The 16919-nt window shown below is 40.3% G+C and overlaps 1 protein-coding gene across 4 annotated transcripts; it reads left to right on the plus strand.

The window, feature by feature from the left end:
- Positions 1-1147: 1147 nt before the first annotated feature.
- Positions 1148-13769, plus strand: b3gntl1 (UDP-GlcNAc:betaGal beta-1,3-N-acetylglucosaminyltransferase like 1). Of its 4 annotated transcripts, none has more exons than XR_002597805.2 (12): positions 1148-1249; positions 3955-4071; positions 4922-5021; positions 6113-6177; positions 6947-7012; positions 7173-7268; positions 8052-8147; positions 8329-8453; positions 8871-9019; positions 10137-10205; positions 10563-10637; positions 11551-11614. XR_002597805.2 is itself a non-coding variant. In XM_022229261.2 (12 exons), exons 1-12 carry the CDS (start codon positions 1235-1237, stop codon positions 11629-11631), a joined length of 1041 nt encoding a protein of 346 aa, XP_022084953.2. In that variant the 5' UTR covers positions 1148-1234; the 3' UTR covers positions 11632-13769. The 4 variants fall into 4 exon arrangements, 3 of the variants coding, with proteins under 3 accessions (XP_022084953.2, XP_022084954.2, XP_022084955.2); XM_022229261.2 differs by having other exon boundaries at positions 8871-9006; positions 11551-13769; XM_022229263.2 differs by having other exon boundaries at positions 1233-1249; positions 4927-5021; positions 8871-9006; positions 11551-13769.
- Positions 13770-16919: the final 3150 nt, after the last annotated feature.

Raw genomic sequence — 16919 nt, forward strand, 5'->3', positions numbered from 1 at the left:
CTCACTAATTATTAAGAATTTTTTCGTGCAGAAAGTTGACCATTTTAATTTCACACGAAAAGCAGTAGATTTCTAGCAGTGGATTTGTATTCCTCCTCTTTAAAATCACCCGGGGCCTATTGTCCTTTCTTTACGGGTCATTTGAAATCTATGATAAACTAGAAGCAGTTAAATGAGTCAAGGGATTAGCATTAGGTGAGGCCTGAGACAGATAAGAAGCCGATCAAAGGGAGGGATTCCTATGTCCTGTGTCACTCCATAGGGTCCATTTTCTCCATAGTAGACCAACTTTTCTGTAATTTCACAAAATGTAACTATTTATTAGATTCCAGCACTTATATTATTGGCTGATTTCAACCAACAGTTTCCTTAAACATTGGCAGTATCCCTATGTGTATAAAATTGTACACCCCACGGCCGTTGGGAAAAATAGAAGGAAACATATTTACATCCCTACTCAATTATTCCGGTCCCTTCAGGTACCCCCGTCAGTCCAATGGTGACGATGATGATAGCCACGCCCTTAGAGATTGCATATCCTTGACAGATGTCCAGGTTGCTGCCAGTTCCTGGGTCAGTGAAAACTTTGACTTTGGAGCCGATGAATCCCGAAGCAGGGGTCAATCTCCAAGCTGTCGAAGGAGCACATGTGCTCCCGCAAATTCTAGAATGGGCGTGAGAACCCTCTTGAAAGGCCTGTGACACCTCAATCTGATCATGGAGCTATTAAACACAGCTCCATGATCTGATGGAGTTGCTGGTTCACCTAGAACTGTCAAGTAGTCGCGACTTGTTCACACAGAACCAAATGGTTCACTCAGCCTACAAGACTTCCCCTCCGGGAAAAATTAAAAGAAATATCCAAATAATTTATTTAACCCCTGTTGTGATGCAATAACCTAGTTTGTCTGTTCCCACCAGTTTCATTTAACCCAGGGTTAATTTACGTTTATGATCAACCTCGTGCCAAAATGCAACCTTTCTTTTTGAAATGTATCTCAAGAATGGAGCTTTTTCCATAGTTGATTTAGACAAAATAAATTATTATTAGAGTTGCCGGGGAATCTTTGGACAGGGAATCAGTCTACTTTCAGCCGAAATGGATTAATTTAAACTACAGAGGGCGCCTTATTTATTTGGTTACCACCGCCGGCGCCGTGCAGTCACTCAACATGCTCAAGCCAGGGTGATGTTTCGGCAGTTTCCGATCTATTTTCTTTCTTAAGACACTTTCATGACAGTCGATGTGGTGAGTAACCTGTTGAGCCTAGGCATAGAGGTAGGCCTACCCCCAGTGTGGGATTCGATTTCTCCCGCGTTCCCACGGCCACGTGGGACATCGAACCCGACTTCTCAGAATACTCCGTGAGTCCGTTAGCCCCACTACTAGTGTGGAGTGTACTGTGGCACCGACTCCCTCTCCCGATCCGTCCTTAGCCACACATGTCGGCGTACTGAACATTTTTCAGCGCACCCACTTATCATCGTGGGCGCAATTTGTTTTGCACACGGACATGATCCTTGACCTTTCCGCTTTCTAAAAACCATTTATTGAATGATTTCACTAACTTTATTGAGGTATTTTCCAGTCTTTTTGCCTTTATCCATTCAATCTAACGGGCTCGCTCTCACAGTCGCCATCTTTAAAATAAGGTTGTTGAACATTACGTCACTTGATCCCTCATCATCTCGACAGCTGTTCCATGTCAAGACATCTAAACTGCTGCCAAAGTTTTGGAACAGCCCATTGGTACATGTACTGTGATGTAGCATCTTGTCGCTCACTCAGTCCGTGTATTACATACATGTATGTCTTGACATGGAACAGCCGTCAAGACGATGAGGGGTCAAATGACGTGATGTTCAACAACCTTATTTTAAAGATGGCGACTGTGAGAGCGAGCCCGTGAGATTGAATGGGTGAAGGCAAACAGACTGGAAAATACCAGAACAACGTGAGTGAAATCATTCAATGAATGGTGCTAAGAATGCGGAGAGGCTAAGGATCATCTCTGTGTGCAAAAGAAATTGCGCCCACGATGATAAGTGGATGCGTCGAACATTTTCAGTATGCTGACACGAAATAGCATATACGGATGTGTGGCTAAGGATGGATCGAGAGTGACAGTCCGTGCCACACTAGTGGGGTTATGAGTCCGTGTGACTTTGAAGTTTGAGCCAACACAGTTTACATGGTCTGATGGTGGTGTAAAATAGTATAAGGGTTTTGTAATCTAATTTTTGTGATGAAATGGTTCACAGGTGTAAGAAAGCTGTTAAATCAAATTTTCCCCTGTCAGCAAAACTGATTAAGTTATACCTCTTCAAAAGCAGGATAGGCCTAATAAAGTTTAATTTCAGAGCATGAGAGTTGAGAGTACTTTTGAACAGTCTGATAAACAACGAGCGACAGTCAACGGGTGGAAGCGAGAAATTGGTTTGCAAATATCTCATTTTTTTCAAAGCTATTCTATCTCATGCTCTCAAACTTCGTTATCACGATTTTTAAGAGGTATAAATTAATCAGGTTTGGTGATGGAAAAATTTGATTCAATAGCTTTCTTTCATCTGTGAACCACTTCACCACAAAAATGTGATTCCAAAACCCGGTAGCGTTACGACACCATGTAAACCATGTTGGCTCAAAGTGACATGGAATATGACGGAGTAGTGACTTTTGGTTCTCAAAGTAATCAAACCCCACAGTTTTGGGGTACCCCAGTAGGCCTACTAGTTCTGGGGGTAGGGTTTATCGCTCCAGAGACAGGAAAAATGCTTATTTGGGGATTTGGACTTGTTTCCCATATGAATCATGTTAATCCTCCAGAGTAATGAATCAGGAAAGAACATGGAGTCAGGTTGGTTGGTGTAGTGGTTGGTGTAGTCTTTCCCTCACTTTCCACCGCTGTGACTGTGGTTCAGGTACATGTGGATTCGGTTTTCAGTCCCTACCTGATTCCTTGGGTTTTACCCGGAATATTCCTCTTGGATTTTCCTTCCACCATTAAAATTGTACATGTACCGGCTACTCATTGTCTCCTCTCTGCAGGTTTCTTTAGGTTCAGGAGCTACACTGTACATGTACAGTCAAAAGTGCAACAGGCACTTTCGACTCATCATTTCCATAAATAATTTTATAAAGAAAAAAGAAGAAAATTCCTCATGTCGGGGGATGAGAAAAGGTCATCAGCCATGTCAGCTGGGTTCAAACGGGGGATCTTTCTCAAGCTTATGGTAGACATAAGCACAATCCACTTGGCCTCAGGCGTACAAGAGGGCACAGTCCACATTTAGCCAGGAAAAATATCATTTAGTTAAATATGGCTGTTGATAGCTTAATATCCACTTCCTTTGTTTTGTTTAGATATGTACGTAAATATCCTTGTACATAGCTGGGCTAGATAAAGGGGTCTACCTGTACAGGATCCCACTCCTATCCGCTCAAGCATTTTGTACTCCTTTGTAATAAATTTTGACTTTGGTGTGTATCATCTGAGAAAGTAATCCAGTGTCAGGAAAATCTCAACTGTTACCATGCACCAAGTTCAAAAACAGTGGCAAAATGACAACAAAGTCTTCTCAGACAAAGACTTGGGGGGAAAAAACTTCTGGCCTAAAGCTTGAAAGGGCCACACATTCGTCAATACTTGTTCGTGTATGTAAAATATGGAGAACATTCTAGGGATGTCATTTCTTGGGGAGTCAATCAGCGAACTTTGACCAATTCCATTCATGTTGCTGTCGTGCCAATCAAAATTTTCTGACTGTACAAGGGAACTGGTATGATAAGGACTCTTTGTATGTTTGCATTACCTTATATCCCCCCCACACTCAAGGAATATGCACGACCTTCCCCCATCCCTGCAATTTTCTGCATGTACATGGACACACTTCAAATGTGGACAACCCAGTTCCTGGTCCTCCATGTTTGGTATTTCAATCTTTTTCCCTCAGTCTATCATCCTGCCTGTGCATAATGCTGATGCTTGGCTGGATGAGTGTCTTCAGTCTGTACTCGACCAACAATTTAGTGGCTCTCTGGAGCTGTCTACCTTCCTAGATGCATGCACAGTGAGTAGTGATGAAGCGAAATCTACGTGTACATGTGTATAGGCCTACCTTTCCAAGATGTAGGCCTACTTTTACATGTAGCGGTTTTTTTTTTGTGGTAACACTTTATGCATTAACTAATAAAATTTCAGGCTCATGGTACAGTTCCTGTCAATTCATCAATCATGTTGTATTATCGGAATATTTGTGGAAATTTACCAAGCATACCAGCATTGAGTAATTAGTGCTAGAAATATACACCCGGACCCTGACCCTGTTGTAAATGTATGGCGTCTTCCTTTTGTAAACACTAGATCTGCATCTTAATATTAAAGTCATATCATAGCTTGAGTAATTTTTTTCAGTCATTCACAGTCTATCAGCCGTAAAAATGGAAAAGATCATTGTTAACAAACACTTGAATGCTGCCAAGTATTTATAAAATTTTGGTAATTTTACAGCATAGACACACAAATGGCATCACAGTCATTATCCCATTATTTTCAGTTTTCTTCAGCAGGTTGAGTTCGACATACTCTGTGCTCCAACCTCACAGCATTTACTTATTTCACATTCAGGGTAGATGAGCGTTTTTGTAGTATTGCCCAAGGGACATTTTCGCTACTTTCCCTAACAGTGTTCAAACCCACATTGCCACTAGTCATGCCGGTCCTTTAGTGTATCCAACTTTTAATGTCAGGTTGGGCAAATTCAAGAGCAAATGCAGCTTTGGGCTCATTCAACATGCTGTTGGGGAGAAAGAAAGATCAAAAGCCGTACTCAAAAATCCGTCGGGGGCAGTCAGTAATTGCAACAGTGCTGTAGTTTTACTAAGTTCATTTTTTCCTTCTTTTTTTCCTGCATTTGCCAGGATAGGTCTGGTGACATCCTAGACAAATGGAAGCCCAGACTCGAAGCCTCTGGTATTGTCATTGTGACAGGTGGACACAATGATAAACAGCCGAAAGGAGGTGAGAAGACATAGGGGCAATAATGACTTTATCAAACGAAACTCCATGAAAAATGGTTCTGTAATATTCGAAATCCGTATCAGCACAGGCAGGCATCCCATCATAACAAAATCCTTGGAAATCAATTCTGTATTGACTTCTTTTGACTCTGCAAATGGTATTCATGAATTGGAATTTATATGTGCTTGGCCGGTAAACTAACATTTAAGACCAGTTCGGGAAAGTGAACACTGATAGCCCGAGCCGCAATAGTCACATCCATTGTCCTGAGCCAGTCATATAGCCCAATCTGCAATAGTCATCCATTCTCCTGAGCCGGTCGTAAACACACGTTTAAGACAAGCTCATATTTATTCCCTTAGAATATAAAAGCACTTGCCATCTAATGCAATCCCTGAAGATGCACAAGGGCATTTTCTTTCATCATAAGGGGGCCCAGGTTTTATTCACTGTCATGACTTCACAGCTGTCACTGTATTGAAACCAAAATGTTAGTAAGCTACATGCACCGTAGATGTTTTGGGCTGTGAACTTCAACCTTTTAACAAACTTTCCAAAGGTACATGTAGTTTGATTACTTTGTTTATTGATACCCGCTCACAATGCTCTTTATCCTTTTGTTCAAACATCTGCAAGCATGCCAAGAGTGCAGCTGTAACTTGTTTGAAAACTCAGTTTCAGGCCTTCAGAAATATGCTGTGTTCATCTTCAGGTGTTTTGGTTTTAAACTTTTAGTAATAGAGGGTGTCCCAGAAAAACCAAACCCTGAGGAAAGGGGTTAATATGCCCAAACCATGAGATATCGGATGCCCCATTTTCAAGACAATGCTGTTCAGTCATGCATGACAGGAGGGATACCATCAAGGTATCATTAGAAAGAATACTGCTTCTACTTTTCGGAGATCCTTATGCATTATAATCATATCTCATGGTTTGGGCATATTAACCCCTTTCCTCAGGGCTTATTTTTCTGGGACACCCTGTATTGGTAGGACTTTGCTCTTTTGATAATGCAGTTTAGTCAAATTAAGCTATTTAGCTTTGGGAAGTTCATTCCTAAAAGCCTTGTTGTCTTGCTTACTATTTTGTAGTTGGATATGCCAAAAACCAAGCTGTTCTCCAGAGCCATGGTACCTTCCTGTGTTTCCTGGATGCAGTAAGTTTAACAGAAATATATTATATGAGGAACCTTCTGTTCAATCACTGTGGGGGTTCATACTTTGTCAGCATAGTCGTCGGATCAGATGTTCAAATCCAAAAGTGCAGCCTAGCAGATCATATGTTGAGTTTCTTGACAATCCACTTGCCTGTTGGCCACCAGGACTAGGTACCGGCATTGGCTGGGCAATCAGCTGCAATGGAACAGTATCCCTTGTGGAAGTGGAGATATTTTGAGTTCACTCATATCGGTCGAAACAGAGATAAACACAATTGTTCTTCATCAGCATAGTGGGGGGGTGTAGGGCCCATGCCTACTTGCAACATTGTTATCCATTCCATTATCCCCCGCCCTGTCACCTGAAATTTGAGAAAAACATTGAAAGTTGTTGGAAAAACTTTCATTTGACACCCCATCTTACATTTGACATCCGGCCTCCCCACTCTTGCCTCCATTGTGAAAATCCTAGCTATGCCACCAGCTCACGTGTACAGCAGCTTGGGGTATTACAGTTCTGTTGCAGCATGACCTGTTTGGTCACACCTTGGAGCAGTTTTTGTACAGTTCTAAATTTGACAGTTGCGGCTTGTAATGAGATTTGGTGTGTATTTTACACTTAATTTTTTTTATACATGTAATGACATTTCCCAATGTCTTGTTATTAGTCTTTGAAGGTATTTTTCTAACATTTGTCTATTCATTGCACAGGGAATAAGGCATAGCCTGTGCATTAACAGGTTACATGTATGTTTTTACCTGAGCCCAGGATGATGTGATGGACGGTCGTCGCATTGAAATGCAGTTGGCTGCCACAGTTATTCGGCCATTCACGGTGAGTAGAAAAGGGATGTTCTGATCACTTTAATTAGACAAGCAGCTGTTGAAACCAAGTAAATTGAATGTAATCCACTTGGCTTCAACACCTGCTTGTCATATTGTACAAAATTCATCCCACGAATAAAATGCTCCACCCCATGTACCTTTCAATGCAGATAACTGGTTGCCAATTTTACAGAGTACCGGCAGGTTCAACCGAGCGATACACAAAGTGGGCCAACTCCATTAATCAGGAACAGCTGATGACACAGGTGAAGTAGGATAATCAGTTACTTACATGTATTTGGTGCTCAGTATTGCCAAACGAATTTGCCCGTCCAGATGTGAGCTGATTCTGTGTGCCAACCAATCAGAGCTGAGTCAAGGGCAGTTTTGCAAAGGAATACCTTGAGCTATGGGCCCCCTCTGTCCCTTTGTAGATCAACCGATCGGCAGGGTTTTGAAATTGTGATGCAGTCAGGGTCAGAAATGCTACCAAAGCTGTTGATCGGTCCACAGCCATTATTTTAGTACAGCAGATACAGGTAGGTGCAGAAATTGTGACTTTGATGATAAAAGCATGAAATTTAACAGAGAGTAAAAGAAGGTCTTTCGAAAGATATCTGGTTATAGGGCCCTTGCACATGCGTCCTATGACAATGGCAACCATTTTGTAAAATGGCCGTCATTGGTGTCAAGGGGCAAATCTGCAGTGGCCTTATAGCCAATGTCTTTTGTAGGATGCAGAGTGACTGTGTACAAAATTTCATGCCTTTATCATCAAAGGCACAATTCTCTCAAATATTTCATGTATCTGGCCAACTATTCGGTCCTCCTGCCCCTAAAAAAGCATGACAGATTGGTTTTGTTTGTTTATTTCTTTCCTAAATTGTTGCCTTCATCTGCTTATGATCTTGGCTGCTAGATGGTAAGAATATCTTTTTTGGCTGTTCGTTTGGTTCATCATCACTGCCTAAGAGGTTAGTTGTAAGTGCTTCCATGGATTAAAATGCAAGGAAATTACAAACAACTACGAGAAATCAATTTCTTTTCAGGTCTACACAGCTCATGGGCCAACTGTTATCATGCCTACATGGTTCTGCTCGAGGGAAACATTTGACAGAGTGGGTGCATTTAATGAGCATGGCAAGGTACATAGCATTTTTAAGGCTGGTTTATAATTGGTCACAGAACTGAAAAATTGATTTGTGTAGCCATCCTGCAAGTGGTTTTAAAATGAAGCATCGCGACAAGTCACCAAAATATTATCAGTAACATGAATAAAACTTATGCCAACTGTTTTGCCCTCAGAAAATCTCTGTTTGTTTTCAGGGGACACCTGAAGACCTGCTTTTCTTCCTTGAGCATTTACGCCTAGGTGGGAAGGTCTTCCGAGTTGACCATTGCCTTCTCATGTACCGATACCACCCAGCCGCTGCCACTCATTCAGTCTCACAGTAAGTGGATCACTTCCTTTCTTTAATTGGCCAAGTCCAACATCAGTATGGACCATGTTCACAAGTAATTCGGTACTAGTGACACAGAAAGAAACGGACAGCGCTTTCTGTCGTAGAGAAACTGGACCAATCTTTCTTATTGTATATCCATCTGGCGCCCAAGTGGCAACCTCATGGCTGCATTGAAGTCATGCTAGTGGCAAAGTGACTGGAGCCGTCAGCCAGCGGCTGCCATAGGTACATGGATAATTCCGAGTCATAGCCCACTAATTACGATGCTGCCTAATTACCCTATATACCAGTGCAAAGCTAATTGACTCCTTTTGGGTTTGGAAGATGCCTGCTGGCCTACCTACTGTCCCAAGATGAGTGATCACAAAACAGGATGACTTACACCATTCTCTTTTAACCCTCTAGAGAGTCAATATGGAATATCAGAATGAAGGCACTTGAGGAGCGGGTCTTAAGCTGTTGGGACTCCTTTACCATTTGGAATGCTGGGAAACAGGGCCGGAGGTTCTATCGGAGCCTCAGCGAGCATAATAAGGAAAAGGTACACATCAAATGTGAGTTTTGACAGTGCAGTGGCGTCATGGTTGAGACTCATTGTCCTCGTTTTCATGCAGATTTTGAGTCTAGTAGTTGTTGTTGGCTCTGTGACCTCTGACATGTGGGTCATCTGATTGGAATTTTCCAATCAGCTTATTCCAGTTGGCCCTGCAATCTTCATGATTTGCTCTTGAGGACAAAGTCAGACTATGGGAAAGACAGCCTTCCCTGCAGCATCTGTAGCTACCAATAAAATTTCAGCTTCGCGGTGGTGTTACCTGTAACCCCTGCTCGTATTCCAGATTTTTATGAGTACAGATGTCCATTAAATTTATTCCCTCGAACTCGCCAACTAAAGCTTCCAGTGCGGGCAAGTTTGCAGGTGCTTTTAATCAGCAGTTGTTACATTGCAGGACTTCTGGGAGAATGGAAAGAGGCACACTCAAGCTCTTCTGTCTTTGCCATAGGTTTTCCAACAGAGGCTGAGTCATTATTTAGGAGTTCCATTTGTATAATAGATGCAGCAAACTGTATACATAGACAGGAGTCTTCAAATTTGGTCAAAACATCAAGCCCCCACATACAGGCCCCATAAGTACAGTAATTGCAAAGTCGTGGACCGCATTGAAGAGATAGACAAACCCCCCAGTTTGAGAGAGGCTTTTTACTAGTTGTAAGGCCGATGAATATGTCAATAGCCAAGGTCTTTAACTCACAACACTTTGCATTTCTAAACAAAAAGGGAATTAAGAGGCCTGCATCAGCTGAGATAAGCCTTACCTTTTGCCCTTATTTGTTAAATCATGTTGAGCAAGACAAATATGAAGTGTTAATGTTAGCATCCAAAAATGAAGTCTCAACATAAATCAGTCGCTGCAATAACAGACTGTCTAATTTTGTCAGTGGTTTGAAATTATTTTTTTGCAATATACAGAATTCACCGATCTCAAACTTCATAAAGTTAATTGTAAAGCACCATTCTTTAGATTTTAAGCACTTTTGTTGCTTCAAATGAACATAAGACATACATGGCATATGGTGGACCGTACATGCACCTTTTTGAGAGTATTTCAGGTATTTCACCCTCGTGAAGAAATTTCTAAAACCTTCACAAACTCTATTCTGTTATCACAGGTGGCCCAGTTTTGTGACGTTGACGTCAAGAAAATAGAAAAGGGTGTCTACATATATGAAGAGAGCGAGGTATATGTTCTGGCTGGTTGTGCTCAATTCGTAGTTGAACAAAATGGAAAGTAACAATTAGTATGCCAGTGTTTTGATCGAAGTTGTCACAAATATGGATATTTCAAATACAAATTCAAACTACGTGTACATGTATACATGATTCAAAACGAGTTACAGGGTGAATGTTCATACTTTTCAGTGAATGGTTTTAAGAAGTGGTAGTAACAACATAAGAAAATTCTGTTCTCCATTACTGCCATGCTTCAGTGTTACATCTATGGCTTTTCAGTTAATTGAAACTAAATATAGTTCTGCATTTTTGCAGGGGTGTCTTTCCTTCAGCAGTCAATATAATCTTTATTTTTTGCCAACCAGGCCATTCCCAAGCCACGAGTTCCCATCATTCATTTTAGCAAAGCCAGGCCACCTATCATCATCTGTGTCAAAATGGTACGTATGTTGGTCTCCAAGAGTGCCTGCAGGAGAAGGTTTCATTGTCATCTGGAAATTGTATTTCTTCTTCTCACAGTTGTTACTGGGAATCATGCATAATGGTGAAAATACGGAGAGGGGAAAACCATGTTCCCATCAGTGAAAGCCATTGCTTCCCCAAGGGATCATTTTGAATTCTTGAAATGAACACAAAGCTATACATGCAACCCACTGCCCCTTGAAATGATTTGTACACCCCCCTTGCCCTCCCATATATTTCAGCTAGGTACACTGCTGCAAGCATAAAAACTTAAATATTTTATTCCACTGGTATTGACCATCTCTGTGCATGGTCACCATTCCCAGCTAAAGCAAATCGAGGGTACCTTTAAGAGCATTTTCTTAGCAGACAAACTGAAAGCCTTGCATTGTAAGCCCAGTTATTCATTATAAAAGAGGATGCCGGGGGGGGTTATAATATAGCCTCCCAGGCATGCTTTTGCAATTTCTCCGTGGGGGGTAGCATTGCTGTTGAGATGAAAGATCTGTCTAAAATCAGACCAAAAGAATTTATGAATTGTAATTTTGCTCGGAAAAAAATCTGTTGAGAGAAGCTTACACAAAATCGTGTGTAGCTTATTTTTTGACATGTTTGCCGCCGGCAACTCTGTGGCAGGTACTACATATGTACATGTATGTTCTGTTTTGAATTCATCCTGTGTATATCGTGTTTGAGTTTGCTCTTGCGAAGATGAGCATGTTCATTTTTCATCAGGAGAATGAGGAGATCCGTATACATGTATGTAGGTTACATTCAAATAAAAACGAGGTATGTAGGTTACATTCAAATAAAAACGAGACTTAAGCTGTTTTTAAACCTTAAAATTTGCATTCAGTATGTCTTTATTCTGTACTGTGCTTTGACAATCAGGACCTTACAGGTGGTAGTTTTGAGAGCAACCTAGCTTCTCTACATCTCATCGAAGGAAAAGACTATGTCTTCTTCAGCTGACTCCAAGATACTTAACGATGAGCTGTGCCCAAGCAAGTCAGCTGCAGTACGTGTTCACGTATTTGTATTTTTATTCTTTAGTTTTTAAATTAAAATTTTTTAAACGTGTGTAAGTATATTTTAAAGATTCATAATGTGCATGTCTCGGGATTTTTATTTTTTCATTCCAAATTGCTGAAACGGAAGTTTAATTTCGTCAAAGAGGGGTCACTCGCCCTAAATGTTGATTTCAATTTCGACGTAACACCGCTAGATTTCACTCTCAGGGCATTGTAAATCACGAAAACAAACCACACTTATTCGTCCTATTTATCATCATTTTCGTCTCACTCCCGGAATGGCGTTGAACCAGAAAAGTAAAAAAAAATTGTCATCCATTTTACCGATTTAATCATTTGATGTCGTCATACAGTGTGTTGTTTGGTATGATGATTTGAATTAGCAGTTATTTGGACATCATTTTTGTTGTGATTCAAGATCGACTAAGAAAAAAGTTGGCCGAAGAAATCAGGCATAATAACTCACTATTATGTGACTTTCCCTTGTTAATTGGATTAAGGCCAGTGCTTCGTATACAAATTTATATCATTGACAAAATTGAATGATTACACCAGTGAAATGAATGACAAAACACGAATTTGCTTTCCCAATTCAACGCCATTCCAGGAGTGAGACAAAAATAACGATAAATAACCCTTAAATGGCATACATCTGTAGACGCACGCCTTCGTTTTAAATGCTACTTTCCAGGTTGACATCGGTGGTGGTAATTAAGATAGTTTACATGTCTTTTTACATATCGTACCCTTGAATGCTTGTTGAGGTAAACCTTTTAACAACAGACAGAAATTGAAATTAAAAAAAATCCCGAAATCTAAACATTGCCAAAGTACCTTTCAGTGCCAGATCTATTTTTTCCGTCCTTCGAATTGAAGTCAAGTTACCGCGATTTTCATTAAATAGCGGCTAAGAAATTAGAGCTTTGAAAATAGCGCTTTGTTTTCTGTAGTTAGGTTGAATTTGCATTCATTTGGCAGAAAATACGCGACTAGTAACAAAGTAAAGATTCTTGTCCATCTATCCGAAGCAGATGTAATTGTTTTAAATGAACGTGTCACCTCTAATGGAAATAGCATAGAACCAGCTGATTTTCCAAGGATCCAGGCCCTTATGGGCCGCCTCTTCTTGCCAGGAAGAAAAGACCCTTAAGTCACACCAAAAGGAATTAATGTGGAGTGTTAACTCATCGAGGAGCACTAGGGTTAGTAATGAATACCGCTACTTTCATTATATTTAATTCCGCAATACATCATTATGCTGTACTTATGTATAAGCAGGATACAAATCTTGGTATTTATTTCTTTGTGCGATGTAGCTACTCAAAGCTTTCTTTTTGCTTTTCCCCTCCGGAAAATAATAACTTAAGACGCCGATGGCCAGGTCTTAAACCGGCGGTAGGCTCCAGGAGCAATTTGCATTATATCTGCCGGCAGACCGTAAGTTTGAGCAAACTGTTATAGCCTTTTTTTGCACATTTTTGTCATTTTGTTCACTGGATAGCAGTTACATTGTCCGTAGATCCTTACTTGTCTTGACAAGGCGTTATATGATAATTGCACATTGCATACTTGTAACATGAATGGTTTGCGTTTTTCTGTAATGTACAGAATGTAATGTAAATGAAGGTTTTAATCAACCTTAATTGATTATAATGCAATTATAATGGCCTCTTGTAACGATGGCGGGCGATCAAACGTCTGTTCTTTGAATATATTATGATAAGTGTTATTTAGGATGCATATTTCCTTACAATTTATTATGAATATTGCCGATGCCGAAAAGCGTGAAATACCTGACCCACTGCCACCATCAGCCACAACAGAACATGCTGAGGTAAAACCTATCAATATGGATGTTGTAGAGGTACATGAACTTACAGTTCCATTCTCAGAATTACATTTTGGTTTTGTTTTATGACGTAATAAGAGAATATATTCAAGCTTATGAGGCGGGAAATCTAGATGAATTTGACGCCTCAATTAGCCAAAAAATAACTGACCTCCATAATCTAATACTTAGGCTAAGAAATCAACATTTAAGATTAAGAGAAATAAAAGCTGAAGCAGCAGATAAAGAGATACATGACACTCTAATTTATCTTATACTTTTAATTCAAGCAGGTATGCTCCTTTAGTTACGGGTTTAAATAATGTCCCGATCATGCGCCTGTTGCATAAGAGAGAAATGCCCGGAGACTGTTTGCAAGGTGTAGATCGCGGGGGTATAGTCATTCCACCAGGGTTTTATAACGTAGAGTGGTTTGATTTTATTTAAAACGCCATTCCGGGTGTAAGTTTTAAAGTTCACTGAGACTCCAATTTATAGTTACAATTATGGTGACAGATGAAAATCTAAGATAGCGATTGGGCAAAGAAGTCGGTAAGTTATTGAATTTGCATAGAGGTAGACTCGTTCCAAACCTTATTTACAAACAAGCTCAAACAATGACCCAGCGTATTAGCACCTGGAACAGGATTACACGCCCAACAGCAATTTATAACTATCGTGGATCTTTGATTAACTCGGAGCCAAATTTACAACAGAGTATTAATCAGTTCCAAGATTCGCTGCAATATGCGAAAACGCCTCTTAATTTTGTAGTCGCGTCTGGTTTGTATCTCGTACCGTCAGATATGGACCTACGTATTGGTACATTTGAAGGATACAACAACAATTTACAAATCCCAACGAGCAGCATGAAAACGGGTTACGTTCCATCATTAAATTGTAATTCAAAACCTGGTACAGTAGCATCTGATGATTTTGCCGATCCAGAAGAACCAGAACCTGAACTAACTTCTACCCCTTGTATTAAGCCCTCACCAAAACCTATTTTACCCATTCAAGTAAAAGAACCAGAAGAAAAGAAACCGCTCGATATTCACAACGAAGAAAAACTATCTTTAACGGTGGGGACTATTGCAGTCGCTGGACTTGGATTTATAGCTTATGAAGTGTTAACCAAAAAGTAAGAGGCATTTATTAAAAAAAAATCCCCGATCATTGTTAATCAATGATTGGGTTAATTTTTTTAACCCAATTTACAAATGAAGTCCAAACGTTGCTGGCAATCCAAACGAGTGCTTTACTCGCTACATAAAACAACCAACTCAACACGCTTCCAATAATCCCAGGCAAAGCGCCCAAAGCAGATAAGCCGAATTTTCGAAGCACATTCGCTAAATTTTGTAATTTTCTTTTGATCCAGTCTGTAATGCCCCCTTTAGATGCTGGTCCAGGTTTTGGAGCTGGGGGTTCAGGTTCAACATTAGGTGATGTAGTACCAGCAGCTCTGGCAGCAGCCACGACGCTTAACACAATCGTACTGATGGCTAAACTAAAAGCAGTCAAGATGCTCGCAATTGTGAAGCCTTTTTCTCTGAAAAGCACCCGACTTTTTGGCGTAAAGTCAAATTGCCATCAATTATTGCGTTAATCGTTTCTTTGATGCGATTGATTTGAGTTCTAATCTGGTCGGTCTTTCTATTAATAATTTCGTATTTCGTCCAACTGTTCTTGATTTCCGCACGCTCTCCTTCTGATTGCGCTTCCTCTAATTCAATTTGGACTTGTTGAATATTTTCTTCCAACACGTCCAACTTGCCCTGTTTTGATACAAGCTCTCCGTTTACCGTCTGTAACGATTGTCCAATGCGACGAGTTCTCTATAGTGTAACCCTTCAGTTTGCGCTTCTCCATCGCGAGTAAGGTCTTTTACTATGTCACTTACTCGATGTGATATTCGAGGGAGTTCTCTCAATGGAATGCTGTCGGGATTAAATTGTGAAAGTTTATGAAACACTTCTTGTTATTCTTGTTTTGTTTTACCGGTAACAATTTCTAAAACCTAAAACGCGTCTTATAAAATCTGTATTTGTTTTACTTTTTATGGTGTTTAAACTAATAAATCTACTATTGTCGTGTTCTCGGGTCAATAAAACCTTTTTACCTTCAAACTTTACATGTGGACGGTCTTTATTGCCGAGATTAAAGGCGTTGGGGTCTCTAACTATTGGCTCGTACCCCGTTAAGTTTTGCATCGCGTCATAAAAGTCATTCATTTTATCTTCAACTAACTCGGCCCTTAAATGTTACATGTCTAGTCCTTGGACCTCTACAAACGTCGTTTCTTGTTGCATTGTATCAGTGCTATTGTCCCATTCCAGATTTTGATCATCTTCAAATGCTAAATCGTTTTGATCTTCTTCTCCCCCTTCATCCAACAGAGATATCTCTTCCGAGTCAAATCCACCTTCTGCCATTTTCTTTTATAATAAACAGGTTTTTTACCTGTCGGACAAACTGGCTGGCAATATACTGGTACCTTTCGCCACGAGCTAACCTTGGGCATTAGCGCGCCACTAGCTATGGCAGTCATTTTAGCTGCGTCTTCCACGCTGAGTTTATCCAAATCGGTTAGTTTAATTTTAGTAGCTTTTTATCCAGCATGGCGTAACTCATGGAAATGATACTGACTACAGCACCGTGATACGCAATTACGTTTACTTTAATGTTTGTGTTACTCATTGTCTTATTACATAGTGATTTTTTTTATTACTTCATGTCTAAAATTTCTTCCGTGTTGGCTGTTGATTTAATGGATGCAGTCTTGGAAGAAGCTGTTGTTTGAACGGCCGGCGCTTGGTTTACCGTAGGTTTTTTTTTTCGAACAAAGCGAGAGCCAACGCGCCAATTAATAGTCTGCCTAAATCAAATTTCTATTATCCATGCAGTTGGTGTAGATCTTACTTTCTGTGCTAGTTTCGGTTTCTGCCCCGGAATTATCGTTTATTTTTAACCTAGCTAATTGCTGTTTCGTTCGCTTGTTATGTTCTGCTAAACATTGCCCGGTTCTATCCGTTTAGGATTTTTACTCTTGGTTACTGCCTGAAGTTGAGTCTTGACTGGGCTCTTGACTGGACTCGATGGTGGGGCTGGTAGTTGTTGTTTCTCTTCTGTCGACATCTTCTTTTACAATAGACGCATTTTTATTGATGGCTAAATGTTTTGTTGTAATTAATGTTGCTACCAAAGGCGACAGGTAAGCGCCGTACTTGTAGCAAATTACACTGAGTTAATGTTCCATACTTTGACTAACACTTTGGTTAAATCATCTTCTAGTTTTAAATCAACGATGTAACCCAAAATACCGATAGGCGTAGCTATGCCTAAAAGTCGCACATACAGACTTAGAATCGAATTGCCCAATGTTTTAGCAATTTCCTGTC

This window comes from Acanthaster planci, linkage group LG07 (assembly GCF_054643075.1).
Source record: "Acanthaster planci isolate LZ-2023a linkage group LG07, COTS_SCS, whole genome shotgun sequence".
NCBI lineage: Eukaryota > Metazoa > Echinodermata > Asteroidea > Valvatida > Acanthasteridae > Acanthaster > Acanthaster planci.

Excerpts from the sequence above, each read along its gene's own strand:
- b3gntl1 (XM_022229261.2), top strand. Across the intron at positions 4,072-4,921 it reads CCTTCCTAGATGCATGCACA|GATAGGTCTGGTGACATCCT; the intron begins GTGAGTAGTGAT and ends TGCATTTGCCAG. Across the intron at positions 8,148-8,328 it reads CATTTAATGAGCATGGCAAG|GGGACACCTGAAGACCTGCT; the intron begins GTACATAGCATT and ends GTTTGTTTTCAG.